Source organism: Habropoda laboriosa, unplaced genomic scaffold (genome assembly GCF_001263275.1).
Source record: "Habropoda laboriosa isolate 0110345459 unplaced genomic scaffold, ASM126327v1 scaffold95, whole genome shotgun sequence".
NCBI lineage: Eukaryota > Metazoa > Arthropoda > Insecta > Hymenoptera > Apidae > Habropoda > Habropoda laboriosa.
The window spans coordinates 462,813-489,045 of NW_017100204.1; the positions used below are offsets into that span (position 1 = coordinate 462,813).

Here is a 26,233-nt window from a genome sequence, read left to right on the forward strand (position 1 = left end):
GGGGAACAGATGATAGCGAGATTTAAGACCTATTGTGAAATATATTGTATACAAGAGGAGATTATAAGAATTTATTTTGAGCACAATCTCGTGGCAGATTTATACTTTTCACATACATCGTCCAAAGCTTCTCGATTGTCGATGATTGTTTAAAATAAAAGAGCATGGTTTGGCAATGCTACCCCCCTCGTGATATACTTATTTGTGTAATACAGTAGAAAGTGATTGAAAGTTTTTTTTTTTTAGTTCATTTCGCTGGAAGATAGATTAGAGTAATTTTTATGCCTGTTGCGCTCTTACTTTCTCTCTTTAAATTCAATGATTTTTTTATACAGTGAATTAGTGAGCGAGCATAATTTCTGCATGAATATGAACGAACTTAATTAGTGAAAGTGGAAAGTGTGAAGTAATTCGTCCTTTTTTTTATTAAAACGAAGTTTGTTAAATTGCAGATAAGTATTACGTTCAAATTTATTACGAATATTTTAGAGACTAGAATTAACAAAGTAGATAAATATTTGTAGGATAATTACGTAAAAAAATTTGAAAGTTACATAGTTGTTTTCTCGAATAAGTTTTAATTTTTAATTTAATCATATTTATAATTTTATGTTTCAGGGAATTCAGTACAACTATTTCGAGAAGGCAAGTTCATCTCTAACAGTTAATCAATAATTGTGCATCCTTGGAGTGCCATAAAGAGAAATGATTGCCTCTATTATGGGTTTTTGCCACTTGATTACACCATCGATGATACAGTTAAAAATACATTGCGTAATTGTCTTTCGAAGATACCGAACAAGCGGTCGAGCAAACTTTTTGTTAAAACGTTTCCAATTAAAAATTTGAAAAAAGAAAAAAAAATTGTTATGAATTTTGTCGATAAAAAAAAAGATTGAAACAACTTCGAATTCAGTTTTTCTTGAAAATCTCATTCGTCGACTTCTTATGGATTCTCAGCTATATTTTTAATCATTGCAACACTTGCAAAATTAATTAACAAGCAGAATTATATTTTGTTAACAATATATCGTCCATCGATAATCTATTATTTGTACCATTTCTTTATCGTACAGAATAAAACTATCAACCATCGTTCTCATTCACTCCCCAAAAGAATAAAAATTTCACCAACTATTATCACTCGATCACGCTAACAAACAAAACGTGATAGTTTTACTCTTTTCACGCCAAACACTCATCGTGACTTTTAACTTTCACTGTAAGTAATCATCGATAGTAATCACCACCTCTGTTAGAACCCTAATAAAAGTTAATCCTTTTCCTGTTTTAGGAACGGACCAGCTAAACCTCCGACGATCTCCAACTCAACTCCAGAACCGTCGAAAACCGTCGAAGAAACGAAACCACCGCAAAAGAAGACCGAATCGAAAATTCTACCCGCCTGTGACGTCTGTCAAAGACAATTCAAGAAGAGATACCTGCTGAAGAGACACAGACTGGCGCACGAGAATCGCGAGAAGAAGGAACTGTCCCCGAAAGACTCTTCCTTCATGGAAATGGTCTCCCAGAAGCAAGAAGCTCTCTCTTGCATGGCCTGCGACTTCCGCTGCAACAAAAGATCCACCATGATCGCCCATCTAGCCCAAACTCACGAAGGCTCCGGCAAGAGCACGTTCACCAGTAAAAGAAAATTCGCCTGTATCATCTGTGGCCTGATTTGCTCGAGAAAGGAAACCCTGAGGTCTCATTTCGTACGCAAACACACGCAGCATTACGAGTTCTCCTGCGAACACTGCGGTAAGGAGTTCAAGATCAAAGGTGATCTAACGACACACACGAGATTGAATCATCGAGAACCGCCTGTGATGTGTGACGTTTGTGGGAAAACTTGTAGAAACAGTCATAGCCTGTACACTCATCAGAAACACGCTCATTACAAAGCGAAGTACGAGTGTCCCGTGTGTCATAGAAGATTGGTAACCAAAGAGAACCTAGATCAGCACGTATTGACGCAACACGAGAAGAAGGAGAAGTCTGTCTGCGAGGAGTGTGGAAAGACCTTCTTCGAGAATCACGATTTCAGGAAACACATGAGGATACACACAGGAGACAAACCTTACAGTTGTTCTGTTTGCGCGAGGGCGTTCACCACGCACAGCAGTTTGAGCCAACACTTGCTGTTGCATACCGGAGAGAGGATCTACGTTTGCGACGTGTGTGGGAAATCGTTCGCTCAGAAGGCTGGGCTGATCTGTCACAGAAAGATACACTCTGGAACGTTACCGCCTCTTCCTGTCATGCATATCGATCATATACTGAAGGAGTTCATGAAGAAGTGACGGACACTGTGTTATACGATGGAGCTGTGTGTTAGATTTAAGAGAGATTTATCGTTTTTAAATTGTCGTAATACGAATTACGAGACGTCGAAGAAATTCACGAAGACACTGTCTGGACGAGTTACATGTTAAAATCTGAAAGAGAATTGAAATGTTTAGCAATTTTGTTTAGTTCTCGACGAGAAGTTTATTCAAGTTTGTTGCCAAGTTTCTACCTGTTATAAGATTTTTAACGTCGACTGTGTTAGATATTAAAAAAAAAAAAAAAAAACAACAAGAGAAAGAATTGTGTACTACGTTTAAGCTGTTAATCTCAACTTTCCACAAAGTTCAACGTGTACCTAATAACTACAGTATTGTTGTACACTAACCGTGACGATCTCTTGATTGTACTTTCATACGTCGTGAAAAATATTTGTAACGTTTCCTCCGCCTGCTCGAAATAAAGCATTATTTTCCCTACCAACGACGAATGATGTTCGATTCACGTGTTATAGAGGCACACTCTTACATGTACTCTGCTTCACCTTAATCTCTCTCACTCTCGAGCATTCTTCACAGAAACTAATCTCCAAGTAGTCTTCTTTGAGCCAAGCTGTAACAACCTTTCCTCTATTAATCGCCTCGTATCTTTTCACAGTAACTATTTACGCTAACTATTCTTCTATCTCGCGACCGAACAACCGCGTAACAACGTTTTGCCAAAAAAAAAAAAAAAAAAATCAATCATCACGGCACGTGTGCGATAAAAACAAAAAAAAAAGAAAAACAACCAAAAATCGCTTGAAAGCTTTCAGACCAACGAAGCGTCCACGTAGCCTCATAATAACGCTGTTGATCGATGATGTTTCAGGTACGAGCTCTCCAGCCTCAACTCTCGCGGTATATTTATCTACGATAAGGAGTCGGTGGTGATGAAGAAATGGCAGATCTTGGAGTTCGACGGGAAGCCTTACTACGCGTTCGTACCTGAAGGCGACACACCGATGGCCGAGGAGGACATACCGGAGCAGATCGAGGAGCCGGGAAACGACGAAGAGAAGCACCAGGACCTCGTGAAAGTCGAGTGCCTCTACAACGAGGAGGAGCTTCAGTACGACTCGACGGACGAGAAGCTGTACGAAGAGGAGCATTTTCTGAACGGAAGTTCCGAGCAGAGGGGCGAAGACGGAGACGTGAAACCGATCATCTTGAACGGCACGATCGAGAGTGAAAACGACAAGTCCATCGGAGATCTGTATCAAGTGAAAGTTGAAGGTAGCATGGTGACCATAGAGAAGCTAACGTCGAACGAGGCAGAAGGGAAAGAAGAAGAGCAAGAAGTGTACAATGACCAAGAGCAATTGGAACAAGTGGACCAGGAAGATCAAGGAGATCAAGATCAGGTGGAACAGGTGGAATACTTGGAAGAAGAGATCTTGGAGTCTACGAATAATCATCCAACCCCGACGAAGACTCGTAGAAAGGTCTCGAGAAACTCAGGCGGTGCTCTGAAGTGCAAAGTTTGCTCGGAGATGTTCAGCTCGGCGATCTCGTTCAGGAAACACGTAGCGTGGACGCACAAGAAGAAAGTCTGCATACAGGAAGACGGCGCGTACATCTGCGCTGTCTGCGACTACAGAACGTTGAAGAAGAGTCTGTTTGCGGCGCATTTGGAAAGGAAACACGAGACTTGGTCGAGGAAACGACCGAACAACATGCTCTTCCCTTGCGCCGCGTGCGGATTCGTTTGCAGATCGAAGCATTCGTTGCAGTCGCACTTCATCCGAAAGCACACCGATCGGTACGAGCATCAGTGCAAGTTCTGCCCGAAGAAGTTCAAGGTGAAAGGCGACCTGACCAACCACGTACGGTTTCATCACAAAGAGAAACCGATCAACTGCGACGTGTGCGGGAAACTGTGTCAGAACAGCGGCTCGTTGTACGTGCACCAAAAGTGGGCGCACTATAAACCTAAATACGAGTGCCACATATGCAAGAGGCGCATGGTCACGCAGGAGAACCTTGACCAGCACTTGCTGACGCAGCACGAGAAGAGGGAGAAGATCGTGTGCGCGGAATGCGGGAAAACCTTCACGAAAAAGGACTCGTTCAAGAGGCACATGGCGGTGCACACGGGTTGCAAGCCACATTCCTGTCTGATCTGCAACAAGCCGTTCGCCAGGAGGTCCCAGTTGCGTCAACACTTGCTCATCCACACCGGAAAGAGGCCTTTCGTATGCGACATATGCGGCAAAGCGTTCACGCAGAAGCCGGGATTGATCTGTCACAGGAAAACTCATCCAGGGCCGCATCCGCCGTTGCCCGTGATGCCGATCGCCGATATCGTGAAGGAGTTCACCGAGGGATTCGTTCAGGAGATGAACGCGCGCGAGAACGAGGACACGATCGAGGAGGAAGCGTAGAGGAGACATCGTGCCCTCGACGGATCGAACCGCGTCTCCGACGACACGACGACACACTTTGATACTTAAGCGAATTTCACGGAAGAAAATGTAGAGATGAAGTTTGTAATTATCCACCGATCGGGGGGGCTGTTCGAATTAATCCGCATATCGACGAGGGAGAATTTCGGTGGACGAAAATCGGTTAGATAGATGGAATTTGATCGTAGGGAAGAAAGCGCGCGTATGTGTGAGATGAACTTGCGACCAATTTTCTCTTTGCGTCTGCTCGTCGTTGAAGAATAGATCGATGAGAAGGATGTACATGTTTTAGGGGAATTTCTTTCGTTGTTACGTTATTTTTTAGTGGATGATTCGGTAACGACGGCGAACAATTTACCAATGTACAACTAATTTCAGCGACGAGGTGTTAATTCTTTTTTTGGTAAATATTCCATTTCCGTGTGAATTTGTTGGACGTCGTTGTTGAATCGTCCTGTAGTAATTATTGTTCTAACAATTTATAGAGAGAGAGAGAGAGAGACGTAGGAAAATTTTTTCAACGACATTAACATCCAGGTACTCTTGTTTGTAAAAAAGAAACAAAAATTTTGCTCACATTTTACAAATGTACCTATTAGTATATATGTACGTATTATTAAATATCTCTAAATGACAATATTGCTAACGATACAAAAAATTCTTTGTATAAGTTACGTAGGGGAGATAACACGGTACGTGGACGAATGTATGCTTCAACAACGAGTAAGAGCAATTTATTTCCTCATCCTCATTGTTCAGCTGAGACAGCCAACTCGACGACTCTACGGGAAAAAAGAACGCAAACAATAGAATTCCCGAAGTACTTTGTATACCGTCATCAAGATTCAAGGGGTTGAAGAGAACTATAGCGAGCGATGATTATTTTTAGACTTATCGCGTGTAATTGTAAGTATAGCGATGTAAGATGTATAGTAATAACGAGAACAGCCTTGTAAATTTGAGAATTTACGCGAAGAAGGAGGAAAAAAGAAAGAAAATGCAAGAAGAAGAATTTAACAGGATCCCTTTGTTTCAATGTTCCTTTCAGTTCACCTGCAAATTCTATAGAAGCCAGTTTCTTCCCAATGTTAATTTAATTCGGTATTTCATCGTCGACGAGAATTGTAACTAATATTATCATACGTAACAACAAAACAGAGAAAGAAGAAAAACCTGTACTCGATATAAAGATGACAATTGAATAATACAAGAAAAATGAACGCGTTAAAATTCCGACCACAGTCCTTGATACTCGATTAAAATAAAACAGTAAAGCGAACAACTCACTCGTTCTCTATCTCGAAGCTGCGATCAACTTGACACGCTTTATTTCAGTACAGAACGCTATCTTAATCGGGAGGAAAAAAAAAGAGAAGCAAAATCTGGAAATGAAAATTTCGAAACTTGGCGAACATGGAGGAAACAGATTTTTTCCACCGTATATCGATTCTTAATTCGCGTCTCATTCGCGAAACCCCGTTGATACGTACACGTTGTGATATGTCTCGATGACACTTGTTCTATTTTGCGAGAGCTAGTCCTCCTAAGAGTAACTGTAACATAACGTAAAACGTTGTCCCTCCTCCTCCTCCCTCATCCATCCCCCAGTTTTCTCCGTGTGTGGACGCGATAACACGTTCCCTCCTCCTCCTCCTCCTCCTCCTCCTCCTCCTCTCTCCCGACCACGTTGCTAGTGATTTTTTCCAAGGGATTAAGTGTAAATCCGCGAGAGAAAAGGAGTTGAAGCTCACGCGGCAGAAAGCACGCCTACGGCGGCTATTTTTCTAAGAATCAATACCTTAGTCTAATACGTTCGTAAGGAGACGTACACGCTGTGTATAGCTTTGAGTTTGAAATAAATATTTTTACTGAGCCTGATCTCTTCAACTATCCCCCCGGTTTTAACGTATACACACGATGTCGATGGAAATAAAGGAACGAAAGAAACAATCCCTTACCTTTGTTCAGTTTGCAACGAGTACGAAAAATAGCTGTTTCTCTTTGATAGTAAATCTCTCTCGGCGTCGCGAGAAGACGAGAACGTTGTTAGTTTATTTACCCCAAGATAAGTATACTTGATGTATTAAACGATCGCGTTTGAACAGGTAATAATCGATTAATCTTGTACGTTTCCAGGCTGCAACTATTACGGATCGTTTAGAAGAACGAGAAGGTATGACGAATCAAATCGCGTTTAGGTATAAGTGGTCGATAGAGGTGGTAAACGAACCGAACGTAAGCGCAATAATCTAAAGCTACTTCGAAGAAAAAAAGACAGAATTTCGACGATAACGAGTGAAACTGATTTGAACCTTCCTCGAACTCGAGAACGATCGACGACAACACGTCTCGTAACACCCGTCACATTTTCTGTTTTAGAATCCTGGATCCTCTCTGCGAGGCGTTCAAAACCGACGCGCATCCCACCTTGTCGATCGAGTTCCCCGAGGGATACGAAAGTTGGATCGACAAGGAGAACTTCGAGCTGGTGGCCGTGTGTCAAGAAGAGAACAACGTGGAGAATCTCGAGGGAACCGAGGCGAGATTGCCTCTTCCGGGCAGTCCCGATCGGCAGCAGTCCAAGAAGAGAAGCGTAACGACCCGTTTAGAGTGCGACCATTGTCGACGCAAGTTTCTCAAGAAGAGCAATCTGGCCGAGCACTTGAAGAAGCATCGTCACAAGTGTTCCGACTGTCCGAAAACCTTCAGACTTCGTCGATACCTAGCCTCTCACGTGGACAAGATTCACCGGCGTCAAGTCTACGATTGCAGCGTCTGCGAGTACAAGAGCAACAACAAAGGCACTTTGAAAAATCACTACATCCGTCTTCATACCTCCAACTACAACTTCGCCTGCGACACTTGCGGGAAACAGTTCAAAATCAAGAAAGCCTTGAACCATCACGTGAAACAGAACCACAGCGACGCGCCGCCTATAGTGTGCGACGTTTGCGGTCATTTCAGCAAAAATCTGCACGCTCTGAAGGCGCATATGAAGTACAGACACTACAAGCCTGAGTTCATCTGTCGAATTTGCAGGAGAGGAATGACCACGCAGGAGAATTTAGAGCAACATCTAACGTGGCACGAGACTAGGGAGAAGGTTTTGTGCCCGACCTGCGGGAAGAGGTTCCGAGGACGAGATCTCGATTCTCACATGAGAGTGCACACCGGGGTCAAGCCTTTTCCTTGTCCCGTTTGCGGGAAATCGTTCAGGAGGCAGACTGCTCAGGAACAGCACGTACTTATTCACACGGGGAAGAGACCGTACGTTTGCGACATTTGTGGACAGGCGTTCGCGCAGAAACCTGGACTGATCTGTCACAGAAAGCGACATCCTGGACCGCTGCCACCGTTGCCTGTCGTTTCCATCAAGAACATCGTCACTGAGTTCACGAAGGAGTATACTATGAAGAACACGATGATTAAGATCGAATGAGGCGGTTTGTGGTTTGGGTATTGATGTAAAGAAAGGCTGTGAGTGAGACGGAGGGCGGTGGAATTATTGACATATACTACTGCTCGGAAATATTTGTCCTCTCTCTCTCTCTTTATTTAAAGATTCGATAAGTGTTTCAAACGAATGCTGATTTTTTATTTTTTGAATAATTCATTTTTTCTCTTCTGGTGTTTTTACGTTTACTATGTAAAAAATCTGGAAATAAATAGACTTTATGTTGAGAAAAGTCGACCGTATACTTGGAAAAAAGCATTTTACTAATTTTTGTAATTTAAAGGAGGAAATTTGAAATTTATCATTTCGATGGACTTGGTTTTTCTTGTGTTTAATTATTCATTTCTTCCTTGGAAATTGGCTAAATGAAGTTGTTTATGGGAATAAAGAACAGATGAGTGTGAAAATACTTACGAGCTTTAGGGTATGTTGGAAGATCTCGAAGGATATTTGTTTTTCGTTAAATGAATATTATTTAGATGTTGACCGAATGTAATTCAGCCTTTTTATACATTTGAACTGTTCGATCGTCGGATGTTGCCGAGTAAATGGAGAGTTTGTACAATTTTGGTGTACAAAGATTAATCGTTTTCTTTTTTTTTTCTTTTTAAGAGGAATCACGAATGTAAAATGAAGTGTTTGCAAATTTATCGATGGAATATAGGTCAAGCATGATATATAAACGTAATTTTTGAATCGAGTCTTCGACTAATTTTTGTATACTCTTTTTACCGTCGATTTTCGAAGGGCTATTTTCTACCGAGAACAAATACGTTTTTGTAAGACTTCTTAAGAATTTTAACGGTACTGTTGCCACTGTAGTTTCTTTATCGCATGAATTTTCAAATGTCTTTTACGAATGTTGTTTGTATTTTTTACTGTATCGTGAACTTTTTAATAAAATCATAGTTGAAAATAATTTATAAGTTGTAACCGGTACGAGAATTTTTGTATAAACTTAATCGTATTTTCGTTGTAAAATTATTCTACCTCGACCAAGGTAGAGAAGAAGAGTAAGTACGAAAAAATTATCAATTCCTATTTTTTAAGCATTAATAGAATAATATAAAAATCCAGATTGACCAGTATTGTCACTGCAATCTTCCTGGAATTTAACACTCCTAAATTCCACTAAAAATATGTTGGAGGATTTTCCTATCCCACGATAATTTAACAATCACATCGAACAGCGAAAAAATTAAATACATTTCAACGCAATAATTATGAATTGCAAATTAACCACGTTAAACGAATACCAAAATATACGACAAACGTTTCATCAACGTGAATACTATAACGCTCACACTGCTCAATAATCTCTCCCCTAATCCAAAAGTATTTCTAAACGATCGTGAAACGTTCATCTGTTAAAGCATACTTCAAGTAAGTAAGTTCACCATATAGAAGTAATTTTCAGCAAGGTTCTGCGGATACCGAAGCTTAACGAGAACAAACTTTCGTCTGTTTTAGCTCTCCGCTGTTGGATCCGTTAAACGGCAGCGACACGGGCCCCCAGGAAGAGCCTTGCAGCATCAAAATAGAGAACTCATACTCCCTAGTGAAGAAAGAACGAAAACCACTCGGAGAGAAGACCAGAAAACCACTAAAAAAAGACCACTCCACAGAAACTTCGCGAATCTCAAAAACGAAGAAACCAAAGAAACAAACGGATCAGCTGTTGGAATGCGACTTCTGCGGCAAGCAGTTCAACCGGAAGTCGTTCCTGGCGTCGCACATGAGACAGCACAGACATCGTTGCAAATCTTGCGAGCAAACTTTCCGACTGAGAAAAGACTTGAAGCAACACTCGGAACAAATTCACGGTCCTGTACTGTATCCTTGCACGATCTGCGAGTACAAGAGCAACAACAGATGGACGTTGAAAGACCATTTCATAAGGAAACACACGAGCAGTTTCGCTTATTCCTGCACGATTTGCGGGAAACAGTTCAAGATCAAGAACGACCTGATGCAGCACACGAAACAGATGCACAGCAACGCGCCGCCAATTATCTGCACAGTTTGCGGCCACGCTTGCAAGAGCGTGCCTTCTCTGAAAGCTCACATGAAGTACAGACACTACAAGCCTGCCTACAAGTGCAGTTTGTGCAAACGTTGCATGACCACCGAGAACAACCTGGAACAGCACATGCTTTGGCACAAGAGAAAAGAGAAGGTTGTGTGTCCGACTTGCGGCAAGACTTTCGGGCAAAAGAGGGATCTGGACCTTCATCTGAGGATACACGAAGGCATCAGACCGTTCTCTTGTCCGGTTTGCGGCAAGAAGTTCCCGAGGAGAACAGCTCAGGAACAGCACATACTGATACACACAGGCCAGAGACCTTATACTTGTGATATCTGTGGGCAGACTTTTGCCCAGAAACCTGGGCTGATTTGTCACAGAAAGAGACATCCTGGACCTCTGCCGCCGCTTCCGGTGATCTCCATTAAGAAGCTCATCGCGGAGTTTACTCGGGGGTTGACTGAATCGATGACGGAGAAGAAGAATTAGTTGAAGTGAATTTTGCGTGTTGAGACAATTGAGAGATTCTGGACTATGGGTGTCCGACCTTTTGGCTCGCTTGGGCGACAGTGAATGAAGAGGAATCGTCTTTGGCCGTGTGCGAAATATGTAATATAGCTAACTTTCTTTATTTTCTTTTTTAATTTTCTCGAGTCGTGAAAAATTTCGCTGAAAATTAGGTAATAAAGTTTAGGAGTCGCATGTTGCCCGCGGGCTGCGGGTTGGACACGCTTGAGGTTCTTCGAGTTTGTACTGTTTGAGGCTTCTGAAAATGTTCGTTTTTTTAAAGAGACTGTTGATGTTAGTTTTTTTGTAAAAATTGATAGAGTGAGGAGGAATTTATTGTTTGTTATATATTGTTGATTTTTAACTGTGCTGTTAATGTGTTAGCGAGAAATCTTTGTTAGAGAGGTTGGAAGCTTCAGACGGTATAGATTGTTGCGTTTGCTGAGAATTGTATAGAGGTGAACATAGAATGAGATTTCGTACCAAAAGGATCTTCGACGGAGAGCTTGTAAATTGTGTAATTTTGAAGAAGATTATTGCCAACCGTTGTTTTCTTCATGTAGTGTAATTTTTAACAGCATTTCCAAGGCAGGCTTTAATTACGATTATACGTTAAAACGATACTCTTTCTTCGGAATATTAGTGTTATATTTATTGCGGGCAAACGACAAGTAGTTTTAACAATTTTGTACAGAAATTATGAACATTGCGAAATTTGTAGTCAAACTGTAATTATTCTCAATGGAAAAAATGAAATACATGTATGATACATGTTACGAAAACTTTTGTAAGAGGCAATATCAAGTTTTGTGTACATTTAATAATTGGTTATAAACCAGTTGAAAAAGGTAACACAAATATCCAGTCTAATTTATTCTCGCATCACAAAAACTTCATATTAAAAATCCCATCATTTTCCACGGAAAGAGAAATGTTTTCACTAAAATTCCATCGCGTTCATTGAGAAATCATGCATCGTCAGACGTCAGGGTAGGTATGTGAGAAAAAAGTAATAAGAAAAATTTACCAGAAGGCGAAAACTATTTAACACAATTGAAATAAGTACTAAAACAACCATGCGTATCCATTTATCTCCTAAAATCGTAGCATCTGCTTCATCAGGGCGTCTGTTTCAGGTCACGAAGAGCAACTTCACGAGCGGTGCACGAGTGTGTTAAATGCGGAGCCTGTTTCTGTCACACGAGAAAGCTCGTGGAACATCTGAAGAACTTGCACGGCATCGACAGAGCCTTCAGCTGCGACGAATGCGGCAAAACCTTCAGAAGCCCTATGAACATAGCTCGTCACAAGCTGATCCACACCGGTTCGAAGAGGTTCGCCTGCGATCTCTGCGACTACAGATCGAACCAGAAGTCCAATCTCGAGACGCATCGTCGGAGGCACACCAAGGATTACTCCTTCAAGTGTGAACAATGCTGCAAGGGTTTCTTCTCCAGAACGGAGTACTTGGAGCACGTGAACGTGCACACGAGGAAGCTGTTGTATCGCTGCGATCATTGCAACAGATCTTATCCGTACAAGAAGAATTTGACGAACCATCTGAGAAGACAACACGCGAGTGTTCTTCCGATTGAATCGAAAACTAACGCGAAACAGAAGCACGTGTGCACGATTTGCGTGGAAAGTTTCGCGCAGAAATTGTTCCTGGAGAGACATCTGAAGCGGCGACACGGGTTATACGAGAACAGGAAGCACTTATGCGATCTGTGCGGTGCCGTGTTGTCTTCGAGGAGGAGATTGATGGTGCACAGACGGGGTCACGTTAATGAAAAGACCGTGAATTGCGATTTATGCGATAAACAGTTCGCCAGCAGAGAAAATCTGAGCGTTCATCGACGTGTTCACACTGGCGTGAAACCGTACGGTTGCTCGCAGTGCGGCAGACGATTCACACAAAGAACGTCTTTGATATTGCATCTGAGATATCATTCGGGAGAAAGACCTTATCGGTGCGCCGATTGCGGCAAAGGATTCGTTTCCGGGAGTTTCTTGAAGAAGCATCGCAAGATACACGAGAAAACTACTCAGCTGGAAGCTTGATCGGGGAAGCTGTTGTGATTGAGAAAATATGTGAAACGATGTGTTGTCTTTTTTTTTTTTTTTAATAAAAGAATGACGATTGAGAGTTTTGTATTTTATTGAGGATGGTGGAGGATGTGTTGGGTTTAAGTTGAGCGCATTTACAAAAGCATCGGAAGCTTGTACTTTTAATCGTTTGTACTGATTGTTCCAAGTATATACATGATGCTTTGTGTAAATGTGTATTTTTGTCAATGAAGGTTCCCTCGTTCTAGCCACTGGAGCAACGATCACGATGCGCTTTCCACCTGTGAAGATTTCAGGCTCAAGAGTGAGGACGTCCTTCTCGATTCTGGGCAAAAGTGAGTTTTATGTACGCTTTGTACGATTCGGATTATTAATTCCTGGAGTTTGATTAATTTTTATTCATTTTTCTCTGTTTGTCACTGTGAATAGAATGTATATGACGTTTTTCAAATGAATATACACCTATCCCCCGATTTACACGATTTCACTTTTACACGGTTTCAATAGGAGGAGGTCCATAAAGATTTGATCAGAAACCAAACACAATTGTTAATCGCATCGATGTTAATCGCTAACATCGAACTTGAATCGCATCAAGTGCTATCGAGTGATGAAAGTGACATCATACCAGCCAGGAATAAAAGATTAATAGTCTACGAAAGTGATTAAATTTTTGGTTAAATTTTTTAATTTATACTTCTTGTTTCTATGTGTAAAATGAATTACACACATATACCTTCATATTTTTATCATTTTATGAATAGACCGTTATTTTTATGTTTTTTAAGATATATTTAGTTTTATTTTACGTTGAAATAAATGACTGAATTATGCACATTTTAGTTTGTTTTCGATTTACACGGTTTACTAAGGAACCTAACTTCAGTGTAAATCGGGGGATAGGTGTAATGAATTTAATTAAATAACTGACTGAATTATGCGCATTTTGTTTTTCCCCCGATTTACACGGTTTTTCATACAAAAAGCCATGATTTCGATTTACACGGTTTTCTAAGGAACCTGTCTTCAGTGTAAATCGGGGGACAGGTGTATTACCCTTTAATGCGTAAATAATAAAAATGAGAGATCTAAGTGAAATTTAAGTAATGGGAAACTTTTTAGTCGATTTAAACTTTGACCTATTTTCTTAGCAAAAGAGAAGTATAATATTTGAGAAGTAGGGAGGAAAAGAATATGTATTTACATAGTATGAAATTTTCTTAATAACAGAGAAACATAATACTTAAAAACCAGAGAGGAATAGAATATTTCACAAGAATCGATCGAAAGGAATGTCGACGTTGACCCAAACTTTTCAGATTCGAAGGAAACGAGAAGATCTGCGATCTTTGCCAAGAAAAGTTTCACTTCGTAACCAGGTTAGTGGCACACCTGAGGATCGTCCACGGCATCCATAGACCTTTCAAGTGTGTCACCTGTGGAAAAACCTACCCGCAGCAGTTCATGCTAAACGCTCACGTGAAGAAGTCCCACACGCCGAAAACCATTCCCTGCACAAAGTGCAGCTTCATGGGGGTGAACGCCACCGACGTGGAGAGACACACGAAACGGCACCACAGGGAAGTGAAGTTCACCTGCGAAATCTGCAGCGAGAACTTCGTCGACAAGGATTCTCTCATGACTCACACCACCATGCACAATTTTATGCAGTATCAACAGTGCAACGCGTGCGGTAGTACCTTCAACGACGTGTACAGGTACAATTTCTACCTTAATTAATCCTTCCTTAACCCTTTAACGACCACGTTCCACGTACGTGAATTTTCCCGAGATTTTTTCCATTTTTCACGTTGCATTAACGCTAGTTTGAAATTCGGGACAATTATATACACGCACACTTTTGGGTGCAATTGACCATCAGATATGCCGCAAGTTTTACTAGTCGCTCTTGACCTAGTTTCTAAATGAATACCCCGCCGTTCATAAATAATTGACGAGCAGAGCTTTCGTTCGTTAACGAACGAACGCAGACGAGGATGTGAAATTTCAAGATCGAATTAATTAACTTGGACGAATATTTCGGTACTTGACTACTCGGTAATCCTAAAAGCAAATCTTCGAAACAATTGAACGGTAATTCCTCTCTAATCTCACATCTCGATCTACCCTCTGATACACAGTTTAAAGGAGCACAACCGACTCTATCACTACGATCCAGCCGCGTTGGTCCAGGAGAAGCCGGAGGAAGCGGACGCGCAGAACAATACCGAGCACAAATGCGACGTTTGCGGTAAAGTGTACAAGTACAAGTCGGTGTTGAAGCAGCACAAGGTGAAGGCACACGGTGACACGCCTAACTACGAGAGACGTCGATATTTGTGCGCACTGTGCGGCAAAGAGCTGAAAACCGCGAAGGGCCTCGAGATTCACAATCGTTCTCACACAGGTGAGAAACCGTACACCTGCGAGGTGTGCGGCAAGTGTTTCGCTTGTGAAACACTGCTCAGGACTCACAACGTCACGCATACAGGAGAGAGAAAGTACTCGTGCGAGCAATGCGGCAAAGCTTTCACGCAGAGGTCCACGTTGGTGGTTCACAAGCGTTACCATACCGGTGAACGACCGTACGTTTGTCCACGTTGCGGAAAGGGTTTCGTCACCAGGACCGTTCTGAACACTCACATGAAGTCCTGCCGTTGAGACTGCTGAGCAGGAAATTGTTGCCAGGTGGACACGGAGATGTCTGGCGATGATAGGGGCTTCCGGTGTGACTGAAGCGGAGAATTTGATGCTCGAGGTAAGACTGGGACTATTTGGTGAATGTTTATGGGCTTCGGTCTTCCGAGGATCTGACGAGTTTTAGAGGTGTTCGTGGGAATTCGAGCGATCAAGTGTGAGAGGATTTTGATGTGAATGGAAATTTGTCGATTGGCAGTTCTGTTGTTTTTCATTGTTAACGTTTGACGAGTGTCGTTTAGGTGGGAGTGGTTTGATTTGAGTCTTCCAAGGATCCGATGAATTGTGAGAGGATTTAAATGCGTGGATTATGAGTGAAAATCTTCAGATTGGTAGCTCTGTCGTTTTTTATTATCAATGGCTACTATATAATTGTGAGTAGTTTGAGTTGAATTCGAATGATTAATAATTAGTGGAGCATTTGAACGTTGAATTACGAATGAAAATTTTCTGATCGGTAGTTCTATTATTTTTTATTGTTAATGCTTTTAGACGAGGGTAATTTAATGTTACAGTTGTTCCACTCGTTTTCGTTGAAAAAATTTCTCAATAATTTTATTTAACAATCCTAGATCGTTATAGTTTCCTTTATATTTAAATTTTGCATTCGCGTTGATGCAAACGTGTTACTATTTAACGATTGACAATTATGCAAGTATTATTCACATTTGAACATGGAAAGTTTAGTTACACAATTCGAAATTAATTCGAATAGTCTCAGTCTTAACATTGGTATGTCTGGTTTTTGAAATATTTTAACGGGTGTGTCAGAATTAACAAGATAGAGAGAGGATAAAAATGTGATACATTTGTACGTGCTCAAAATAAATCTCAGTACTGTACAGGAAATAATAGAAGAACGAAACGTGACGATAGTTAAAATTAGTGAATTTAATTCTCGAACTGTGTCAGATTTTCCGTCGATAAGAGCAGCTCTTTTATCTATCGGAATTTCGGCTGTTCCTTATTTCTACCTATCAAGCTCGATCGTTTAATACTGAGACACCCTCGTTGCAAGCTATGGCCCTTGAGGTACTTTTACAAAACCCTCGTGGAATCAGGGCAACCCTTACAGATATAATCGCCATGCACCACGCGTGGATTAACCACTGAAGCATCGAAATCGATTGCTTTAAAGAAGGCAGCTTGTGTCGTAAGTTCTATTAAGAGAATATCGTGTGCTACTATTTTATATAATTTATAAATATTTTCATCTGTTTTTTTTTCCACCGAGAAGAATCGAGTGAAACTTTCCCGCATGTTAAGATTAGTGTGAAAATGCGAATTATGTTAACCCTTTCGCTGCCGCCGCCATCCTGCAGGAGTTGTTTCGCGCTTTTTCCCACATTTTCACCTTAATTTAAGCCGTGATTCTTGTCCTTGGCGTATTTTTATCTCAATTTTTGAAACGATACATTTTTTAATTTAGAATCTAACAATTTACTCGCATTGTGCTGTTTTTTGGCGCACTTTCGCCTAAACTTAGGCCTTAACCCTTGTTCTTCGCGTGCTTCCACTTCAGCTTTTCAAAACGCTAAATTTTTCAATCGTTTAATTGAAATTTAAACTGAAGATTTAATCGTTCGCTCGCACTGTGCTGTGTTTTGCACACTCTCACCTCAATTTAAGCCTAATTTTTATAACGATAAATTTCCAAATCTGAAGTTTGATAAATTTCAAAATTCAACTTCTGGGTTTTAATTTAAAAATGATTAATTGAACATCTACCGTCTTCCGCACGCGTCGCATACTAAATTCTGCCGCAGCGAAGGGGTTAATTTCACGGAAGAGTGTCATTTTGAGAAATGATCTCGATGTTACGTCGATCCTTCTGTTATTGTATTTCCGCAAAATCATCCTGGTTTCTAGAACGATCAGTTTTTAGTTGCGCAGAGCGAATGGCGTGTTTGCAACCACTGCGATCATTAAGCCGTCCTTGATACTAGTATTAAGGTGCAACAAACAGTTCGAAACTCTGTTGCACCTGTAAAGGTGTTGTGCTACTTTTGTAAATTGTAGAAAGTAACGATTAGTGGTCGTGCAAGGTGAAAGATTTCGTGGGTGATATTTTCAGGGGAATATTTTCCTCGCCGACAGTCTACTTAGGTCGTAGAATACTTCCTTCGAAGAGGAAGAAAATGGTCGATTGTAAGTGAAATTTAGTAATTGATGTTGATATTATTCGAAATCTGAACGTTGCACGATCTGAAGTATACAATTAGCGTGAAATTTAGGGACTTGCAATCGATTAATTAGGAAGAAGTTTCAATAGAAGAAGGAGAAAACAAGCGTTCATGGTGTAATGTGATATATTTAACACCAATTTTCAGACGTCTACATTTTTATACACGTTTTTTTATACTCTTTTACACGTATACTATTTATAATCGTGCGTTACTCTTGATTGAAAACTCGAAGACTGTACTCCTTCGCGAGATCGACGAGAGCAATTCGTAAACTCGAGGGATAGTAACCGGTTGAAACGATTTCTCAATTATCATTTAAGGCTTTTTAGGTATTTTTATAAATTGTTGTTGCGAGACGTTTTTTTTATACACGTCGTATTTATTACCGAAGAGGACTTGTCAGTGGTTCGATGCACAATTTGTCAACGATTTCGTGGAATTAATGAAAGAGGAAAGGGAACACTTTCACGATTTGTCAACGATTTCGTGAAATAAATAGAAGGGAAGAGAAATACATTCACGATACTGTGAATTTATTCTTAATTTTTCTACAACAATTTCTTCGCACTCTGAAAATCGAGCGAATTTAAGAAAAAAAAGTCTTTTCGCGTCCTGCAAAAATGTTTAACAAACGACAAATATTCCGAGCTATCAAAATAAATTGTGTACAATGAAAAAGAAAAGATAAAAAGAATAAATTGCAGCAAGATGCAGGGCAGCAGATATTGTTTTATTTATTTTTCTTTTTCTCGTCTCTGGCTGGAATAACGAGAGATTCTAGTGGGACAGATACCGGGGTGGACAGCTGAGAAGTGTGTGTTTTCTAGTAGAAGAGTAAAACCGAGGCTGGATCCTCGATACGAAAATCTACTCCTTGTTCCGTCATCTTGTGATCGTAATTGTAGTTGATGTCGTTCAATATGGCTCGATTTCGGGCGTTCACGTTACGCGGTTTCACGTGAATCGTGCGAAAACCTGTATTTTTTTTTTTTTGAAAATTTCATCAGTATTCCGTTGTTTCTTTTGTAACAGTCTGTTCGCTCGGATACGTTTACGCGAAAGATTTGTAAAGTTTCGCGGGGAATGTCAGATTGGTAAGTTGAGATTGAAGTCTTGTTGAACGAGAGAAGAAGTGTTCGGATTCTTACGTGTCTTGCTTTCAGCTTGAAGCTGACAGATGTCCCGCAAAGTGTCGAGACTTCTTATTATACCGTCGTACTGTAATCTCGTTAGGTGTTTACAACGCACCAGCATGGAGACGAGCAAATCGTCGAGCAGCTCGCGATTGTTCCTGAGTTGTAGCATCACCTCCGCTGAAACAATACGAAAAGATGTCGATTATTCGTAGACGTTCCAAGTGTTCGATCGTCGTTGAAATTTCCAAGAAAATATGCAGGCTATTCGGTTTGTGCGAAATTTCACGATAATCGCTCGAATGATTTATTTTATTTTATGGAAAATTTGTAAAACGGAAGAGTTTTGAAAATTTGTCAAAAGTGTGTCGATTATTCATACTCGCAAGTGATCTCAAAGTACACAGATTATTCGATTTGCATAAAATTTAACAGCAGTCACTCGAATGATTTATTTTGTAATATATAAAGTTTGTAAAAAAAGAAGAGTTCTGAAAGTTCGCCAAAAGTGTGTCAAGTATTCATACCCGGGCCAAGTGTGTTCAACGATCGCTGAAATTTCTAAAACGCTTTTCAGTATCTCAAAATATAGAGATCGTTCGATTTATGTAAAATTTAATAACGACCCACTGGGAATCATTTATTTCGTAACACGTGAAATTTGCGAGCACGTATTTGAAAATTTGGTAAAGGGGGCGTTGAAAGCTTGCGACTGACGAATTTTCGACATTCGTCGGGCAATAATTCCCGCGAACAACCCGGAAGACATTTCTCTCGGTGATACAACGATTGTGCAATTGAAAGGAAAAAGTGAGCAAAATGCGAGATTCAGCGTACGGAGGAGAGGTCTATTACGGTAGTTAGCGTGTTGAGAAATAGAGCGTGCAAGTTCCGCGTGAGGAAATATTCTGTGGATAGAGTAGAGGAGATGTGTAGGATTTGCAAGACTTTATTATACCGAGCGTGTTGGTGTAATGGGTAATAAGCAGTCCGACGGTGCTTCTGAAATTACGAGATCTACTCTGATCCCACACGTGGCCGCTGAACATTTGAAACCTGGCCAATGGCACACTGGGCAGCAGCAAGTAGCACATATCTTCGTAATGGGAGATGTTAACTGAAAATCAAACTTAACGAGCTAAATGGTGCATAGAATCATCGACTTTCAATACACAAAACGCGATACTTATAACGTGATTGTGTTTCAAGGTTGCAATTTTCATATTGGATCAATGTGTCATTCGACAAGGTTGCAACTTCTTTTCGGGTCGATTTGTCGTTTAACAAGATTGCAATTTCCTGTGGATCATATTTGCTATTTGACAAGGTTGCAGTTTCATTTCGAGCAGTTTATTATTTGATAAAGTTGCAATTTCTTTTGGGTGAATTTGTCGTTTAGCGAGATTGCAATTTCTTTTGGAACCGTTTACTTTTTAAGGAGGTTGCAATTTCTTTTGAATCGATTTAAGTTTTTTAGGAGATTGCAATTCCGTATTGTATCGATTTATTGTTCAACAAGGTTGCAATTTCTTTTGAACCGATTTATTTTTCAAGGAAGTTACAATTTCTTTTTGGGTCAATTTGTCGTTTGACAGAATTGCAATTTTCTTTCGATCGTATTTATTATTTGACAGTGCTTCCGTTTGGGTCAATTTATCATTTAACAAGATTGCCATTTCCTTCGAATCCATTTACTTTTCAAGAAAGTTACAATTTCTATTGTATCAATTTATTATTCAACAAGGTTGCACTATCTTAGTATCGGATTAATCATCTAACAAGATTGCAATTGTTGAACAAATGAAAAAAACCTAAAGAAGCAAACCAAAGTAAAAATCTTCCTCCCTTTTCCTCGATCCGTCGATTCGATCTAATCTCCGTGTCTTATCAGAACCGCCTTGTCGAAGCAAATAAACGAGATACAATCAGTACGCTCGCGTAGCCTGAGTAGTCGGCAAAGAGTGTCGCAAAAATAAAATCATCTATCTCGATATCGAATTTCTCGAGCACTTTTCCCCTTTAAAGCTGTTTCAACCGTAACAGCGTCATTCGCAAAATTACACAGAGAGCCGCGACAAACGACCTAGGTACATATATATACATACGTACACACACTCGACATCACTCGAGAAATATCGTGGGCGCGGAAGATGGAGGAAATCAATGATTACTTTTACGTCACTCCTGTGTGTTATATCGTTACCTATAGTGTAAGACACCGTGAGCTCGGGGCAGACGAGCACCAAATTGTGCCAGGCGGAGTCAGCGATCGTGTGATGCCTGGAATCGGAGTCTCTCACCGATACGTGAAGAGTTCTCAACACCCTCGAACTTGCGTTCGTCAGAGCGTTCAACGTTTGATCGGACAAGGCCGGATAATCGAGCCTGAGGACGGTTAGCCCGCGAAATCGTCCGAGCAAACGGAGATATCTGAAAATTCCATTAGATAGAAAGGCAAAATTGTGTGAAACCTCAGGGGGTGGTTGATCGATACGAGGAGGAGAGAGAGCTGGAACTGGTTCACGTGCCTTGGATTACTGTGGGGCGCTTGCCATTCTCGAAACGCACCCCGAAGATCTAAATACGCCAAATGCTCGGACGAGCCTTTCGATGCACTGGCGAGAAGTCGTAACACGTCGCTCACGCCGAGATTTGCGTTAAGCAGGCTTAACGTTTCCAGGTTCTGCTGACAGCTGTAGAAGTAGACGGTGTCGATTATGTCCGTGAGAATTGATTTGGGAAATTACCGCACTTCTATGGTATGATTGTGCCGCGAATCAGGAATAACGGGCTTCTTTTGCGGAAGTAAGGAAAGGATGTTCTTAGAGATAGAAAAGAATATTTAAATTTTGCACGGCAGATGGTTTATGAATTTTTCAATTGTTAACCCTTTAACATACAACAACGTGCCAGACTCGTGACAGAGAATCTGGTCAAGATGTGAGAAAAATGGTTATATTAGCAAGAAATCCTAAGTATAATTAATCTGTAACAGTTTAGCTTTTGTTACCTGATGCAGTACCGAAACATTAAATGGCTGACGCTTGTATGCATAGTCAGAAAAGAAATCATAGGTTAAGGGGTTAATTTTTGTATAATCGTTTAACAGAAGACTATTTAATTTTTCTAGGTGTATAAATTATTTTCTTTTTTGTATGTAATCATTTGAAAGGATATTTAATTTTTCTATCGTAAAAGGTTTGTAAATCGTTTGAAAGAAGGATATTTAATTTTTTTTTTTTTTTATCACAAAAGGATTATAAGCGTTTAAGTTATGTTTTTTTTTTTGTACGTAATTGCCTGAAAGAAGAATATTTACCTTTTCTAAAAGGTTTGTAAATGTTGAAATTATTATTTTCTTTTTAATGTAATCGTTTGAAAGAAGAATATTGAATTTTTCTATCACGAGAGGTTTCTGCGATACGAAATTCCACTCCTAGATAAAAGTTATCGAGTGTCTTCAGGTGTAAGACAGCTAATTACCCCAGAAAACTCGCTAGCGCGTACAACAGTTTGCCTCTGTTCCCCCATTTACAGCTGAAGATCCAATCGGTGAGTATCAGTTTCTTCAACTGGACGTTTTTAGCTCGTACAACCGTAAGGAAGTCGGCACCTGCTTCAGCTTGAACATTACGAGTAATACGGGCCTCCCTTGGCAAGATGTACGGTCGTGACCAAGCAAGTTCCAAGTTTCGCATATGCTGTCCATATTTCGCCTAAACAATACGTAATTCTTATCAACCGCGCATTCTTCGAATTTTGCATTCATTTTATCTTATCGAAATGACACTCTCCGTCTGTGTTTAACCCGACAACAATGAGCCTTTGTTCGCTATAAGTGGAAATACCGACCAGTGCAAACCACCGGGAATTCATGCATTCGGTTTAAATTTAATCCCCCCGTGTGTCAACGTTTGCCAATTGAATCGTGTTTGCAGTTCGAGGAAGAATATCAGTTTTCATTCTTTCCTTTTTCTCTCGATTATAAATGCTTTGCGTACGGCTAATTCTCCCGCGAGCGAGAAGTCACCACGCAGATCACGATCGACGAAGACCGTAACGGAACGCCAAAGAATTGGCGAGGAAAGTGCACGATTCCATGACTGACAGACTTGTGCAACATTGGCACGGTCCCCACGAGCGAGGTGACTGAATATCTGCGTCAATATCAGCTCCGGCAGCTGATCCCACATCTCCCAGTTTCAGCTTGGCCCGTCTTCATCTCTACGTAGCCGAGGCAGCTGTCGCAACCTCGTAAGGCTCTCTTGTCACGATATCGAGAGCTCGATCGTCATTGAACAATCGCACGATCAATTGCTGCGCGAATTCACGAGGTAGATATTAGCTGGCTTGAATTTATATCCGTGATCGAGGCTCCTCTATCTTCGATTTTTAATACCCAAGTTATTTAGAATTGTCAAATTTTTTTTATTACTTTTATTCCCAATGAAAACGAAAAGGGACAATGTTGTATGTGATTCTGTTAAGAAGATCTCTCGTCTGCTCTTGACGATGCGATGTATAGAAGCTGTCCCAATTACACGTCGCATTCTATAGATGAAATTGATAGATGTACGTGAGTCTCATTACGATCGCGTCACGTTTCTTTGGTAACTATTGAATAACTGCGGGACGAGGACGTTAAACGGATACAAGCTTCTTCTGTTTCGTAATTTTCTAGTTAATTTTCTCGTGTTAGAAATTTTGGAAAATTTATCGTTGATATAAATAGTTCTCCAATTATGAGATAATCGCTTCCTTTTTTTAACGATTTGTTAGGGTTGTGTGTAAGGGTAAACAGAAAGATAATAACTTTATGTAACTACCAAGCTCGAGAGGATCGTTTATATCGTTATTGTATTAATATTGTATTTGTTCGACGGCATAATAAGTTTTCCCGCTTATTGGTTCAACGTTGCGGCAAATTTAGTAGCGCTCGACGCGGACAGATGGCGCGGCGAGAGTCGAGAAATTGCATATATAGGATTTATAGTCAGTATACGGAGTACATTTGGTACACATGCACCGATGTGTACGTGGGATTGAATGTACGGCATAATTTATAACCGTGCAGTGTCAAGGACTAAACTGACCACGGATCATAGTGACTGTCGTCACCAAAGAACGATATTGTACACCTCTCAGAAGGAAATAAGTTTGCCAGACAATTACGTAATCATTTGATCTTGGTCTTTGACCCTGATTCTAACCTGTCCACGTGCCATCTTTAGCACGTAAATCGCGAGCATTGTTTAATGTGAATCGCTAAAACGTTGACAAAACGTACAGTAACGTTGCCAAATCGCCTAGAATATTACATGCGTCGATAAAAAAGGCGCCTGTTGACGCTGTCAAGTCACAAGAATGAAGGAAGAAGCCAATAATGAAGTGTTTAGCAAGGAACAGTGGAAGCTCGAGGCACAAGCAGTTATCGATGATGTGAAGCATCATGTACGGGACATTAAGATATCGGAGAAATTACGAAACAACAATCAGCGTTTTCATTTGAATCTGACCACGTTGGAGGGATTGAAGTTTTGCGTCGAATTGTCAAGCGCCGGTTTTATCATTGTTGGTAAAGCGCACGACAACACGTCGAACAGAGGAAGTGACCACTTTGAGACACCCTACAGCTTGCTAGATTTCGTTAGCCCGCAGTACAGAGATTCCTTCGGAAATTCGCTCGTTAATAAGCTTAAGCAATTGAGTGACTGTCAGTGAACAAGTTTAATTAGAATTTTATCGGTATTATTAATAAACCATCTTTATTCTACTCTATCACGACGAAAGATTCATCGCAGCGTTAAATATAGATACCAATAAAGTGCTGAACCCGATTGTTTGAATATATATCATTTGAAAATAAGCGTTCAAAATCCAAAATAAATCATGATTCTCGTCAAATGCGTTTTCTCTTTGCGCAGTACTCATTTAGTCCGAATCTAGCCGAAGATATCCGAGTGTACGGTAATTCGCAAGGACAGTGTCGTATTCGATACACAGTAACAAGTGTTCTGTAGTTCTCATGTATTTTGACACAAAGCGTTGCATACCGCCAAAAAAGTTTTCACTTCCAAACAAAAGTTTCGAAGCACACGGTGACGCACTAATATTAGGCGTAATACTGTCGAATTAAACGATCTTTCGAATAATTACACACGAAACTTGTGCTATTTTTATTTTTGAATATTGATACGTTATTGTGATGTGATATTACGTAAAATACTTTCTTTCATTTCCGTCAAATGCACATTTTTGAAACACGTTGCGTTCGACAAATAACGTTGAGTAAAGTTCGAACTAAAATAGAAATTTTTCACACGTGCCGAATAAATTTATCGTAAATATTGTGTTTCAACAATTTCGTAATTTTTGTGAAGAAAGTTCATCTCATTGTGTTGTGTCATATCTAAAAACAATTCGTTCACTTATGTAAATGTTGTGATAACACGCGATAGATACGGTATTGCGATACCGACGAATCGCGCGTCCCTAGGAAATATCCCTAGGAATCGAAAGATCAGTCGGTGTAAGTGGTAATATCGGTTGTGTTTACCCCCTCCTTTATGTTCGTTGCTCTATGTTCTGTTTGGCGTATTCCACTGTTGAGTCGTGAAGTATCGAAGCGGTTTCGCCGAATGTGTCGCATCGTGTGTGCGTTTCGTGGTATTTCTGAATGAGTTTATCGTCGATTAGGTGCCTAAGAACGACACAGTGCATCCCGTCTGTTAATATTGCAGTGGCCAGTGCGACGATGTCGAACGGTGAGCGATGACACGCCCGTGAAAAACGATAACAACGGCTATCCTTTGATTGACCAGAAACACGATAAAGAAAAAGCAGTACGTGAAGGACCCTCTTTGTGCATTCCTGTGACATTACGTTGATTAAAAACATGCTTCAGCCAAGAGCTGCGTGCATCGGACGGTAAAAAGGGTAAGTGAGAAATATTTCGGTAAATCGAATGTCAAAGAACCGCGGAATTTTGACAGGTCGTTTGTTTTTATTCGATAATCGTACCCCATTTCTCGGTATCAACGTGAAAGGGGTGGGACAATCGCTTCCTATATCTCTTTCGAACCTATACAACTGTAGACAATGTTGTATGCGTAGAAATGAGTCGCGATAGTAACGTAATATCACAAGTTGCTAAATATCGTTGATCCTCGCTCGATTCGCATACATGCGTATTTCAAATTTTTTCATGCTACAGCTATATTTTTTTTTTGTTTGCTTAAACGTCCAATTTTTCAATTAAACCGAATGACTTGCAATGGAAAATTTTACAAAGACTCTTTACGTTTCACGTATTTTACAACTACGAGATGTGACATTGTTATTCCGCTAGAAATTCTTAGTTTACATAAGAACCCTAGTATAGCGGAATTTGTTATTTATTTAAAACATTTTTAATCGAAATGTTTTTTGTTTGTATCG

The 26,233-nt window shown here is 40.4% G+C and overlaps 3 protein-coding genes across 4 annotated transcripts; 2 read left to right on the top strand and 1 right to left on the bottom strand.

The window, feature by feature from the left end:
• The first annotated feature begins 164 nt into the window (after positions 1 to 164).
• LOC108570574 (zinc finger protein 208-like) lies at positions 165 to 15,441 on the top strand. The gene is made up of 12 exons (XM_017932454.1): positions 165 to 172; positions 619 to 645; positions 1,295 to 2,242; positions 3,172 to 4,702; positions 6,947 to 6,964; positions 7,179 to 8,119; positions 9,654 to 10,644; positions 11,821 to 12,768; positions 12,878 to 12,951; positions 13,029 to 13,115; positions 14,100 to 14,498; positions 14,922 to 15,441. Exons 1-12 carry the CDS (start codon positions 165 to 167, stop codon positions 15,439 to 15,441), a joined length of 6,492 nt encoding a protein of 2,163 aa, XP_017787943.1.
• A 3,045-nt stretch (positions 15,442 to 18,486) lies between these two features.
• On the bottom strand, positions 18,487 to 22,989 carry LOC108570585 (F-box only protein 39-like). Its single transcript, XM_017932468.1, has 6 exons — positions 22,798 to 22,989; positions 22,280 to 22,512; positions 21,000 to 21,226; positions 19,755 to 19,913; positions 18,812 to 18,976; positions 18,487 to 18,638 (listed from the first exon to the last, which is right to left on the bottom strand). Exons 1-6 carry the CDS (start codon positions 22,987 to 22,989, stop codon positions 18,487 to 18,489), a joined length of 1,128 nt encoding a protein of 375 aa, XP_017787957.1.
• A 969-nt stretch (positions 22,990 to 23,958) lies between these two features.
• Positions 23,959 to 25,726, top strand: LOC108570577 (GSK3-beta interaction protein). 2 transcript variants are annotated; one of them, XM_017932459.1, is made up of 2 exons: positions 23,959 to 24,371; positions 25,537 to 25,726. In XM_017932459.1, exons 1-2 carry the CDS (start codon positions 24,161 to 24,163, stop codon positions 25,569 to 25,571), a joined length of 246 nt encoding a protein of 81 aa, XP_017787948.1. In that variant the 5' UTR covers positions 23,959 to 24,160; the 3' UTR covers positions 25,572 to 25,726. The 2 variants fall into 2 exon arrangements, with proteins under 2 accessions (XP_017787948.1, XP_017787947.1); XM_017932458.1 differs by lacking the exon at positions 25,537 to 25,726 and having other exon boundaries at positions 23,959 to 24,847.
• Positions 25,727 to 26,233: the final 507 nt, after the last annotated feature.

What these genes read in the sequence shown, in the direction of transcription:
- LOC108570574 (XM_017932454.1), top strand. An exon ending in CTTCTCGATTCTGGGCAAAA is followed by an intron (nt 13,116 to 14,099) that starts GTGAGTTTTATG and finishes CAAACTTTTCAG; the next exon opens with ATTCGAAGGAAACGAGAAGA. An exon ending in ACCTTCAACGACGTGTACAG is followed by an intron (nt 14,499 to 14,921) that starts GTACAATTTCTA and finishes TCTGATACACAG; the next exon opens with TTTAAAGGAGCACAACCGAC.
- LOC108570585 (XM_017932468.1), bottom strand. Translation starts at nt 22,989, where the DNA reads ATGTGGGATCAGCTGCCGGAGCTGATATTGACGCAGATATTCAGTCAC. An exon ending in CACGGTGTCTTACACTATAG is followed by an intron (nt 19,914 to 20,999) that starts GTAACGATATAA and finishes TTTGATTTTCAG; the next exon opens with TTAACATCTCCCATTACGAA. An exon ending in TCAAGCTGAAAGCAAGACAC is followed by an intron (nt 18,639 to 18,811) that starts GTAAGAATCCGA and finishes AAAAAAATACAG; the next exon opens with GTTTTCGCACGATTCACGTG.
- LOC108570577 (XM_017932458.1), top strand. Translation starts at nt 24,161, where the DNA reads ATGAAGGAAGAAGCCAATAATGAAGTGTTTAGCAAGGAACAGTGGAAG.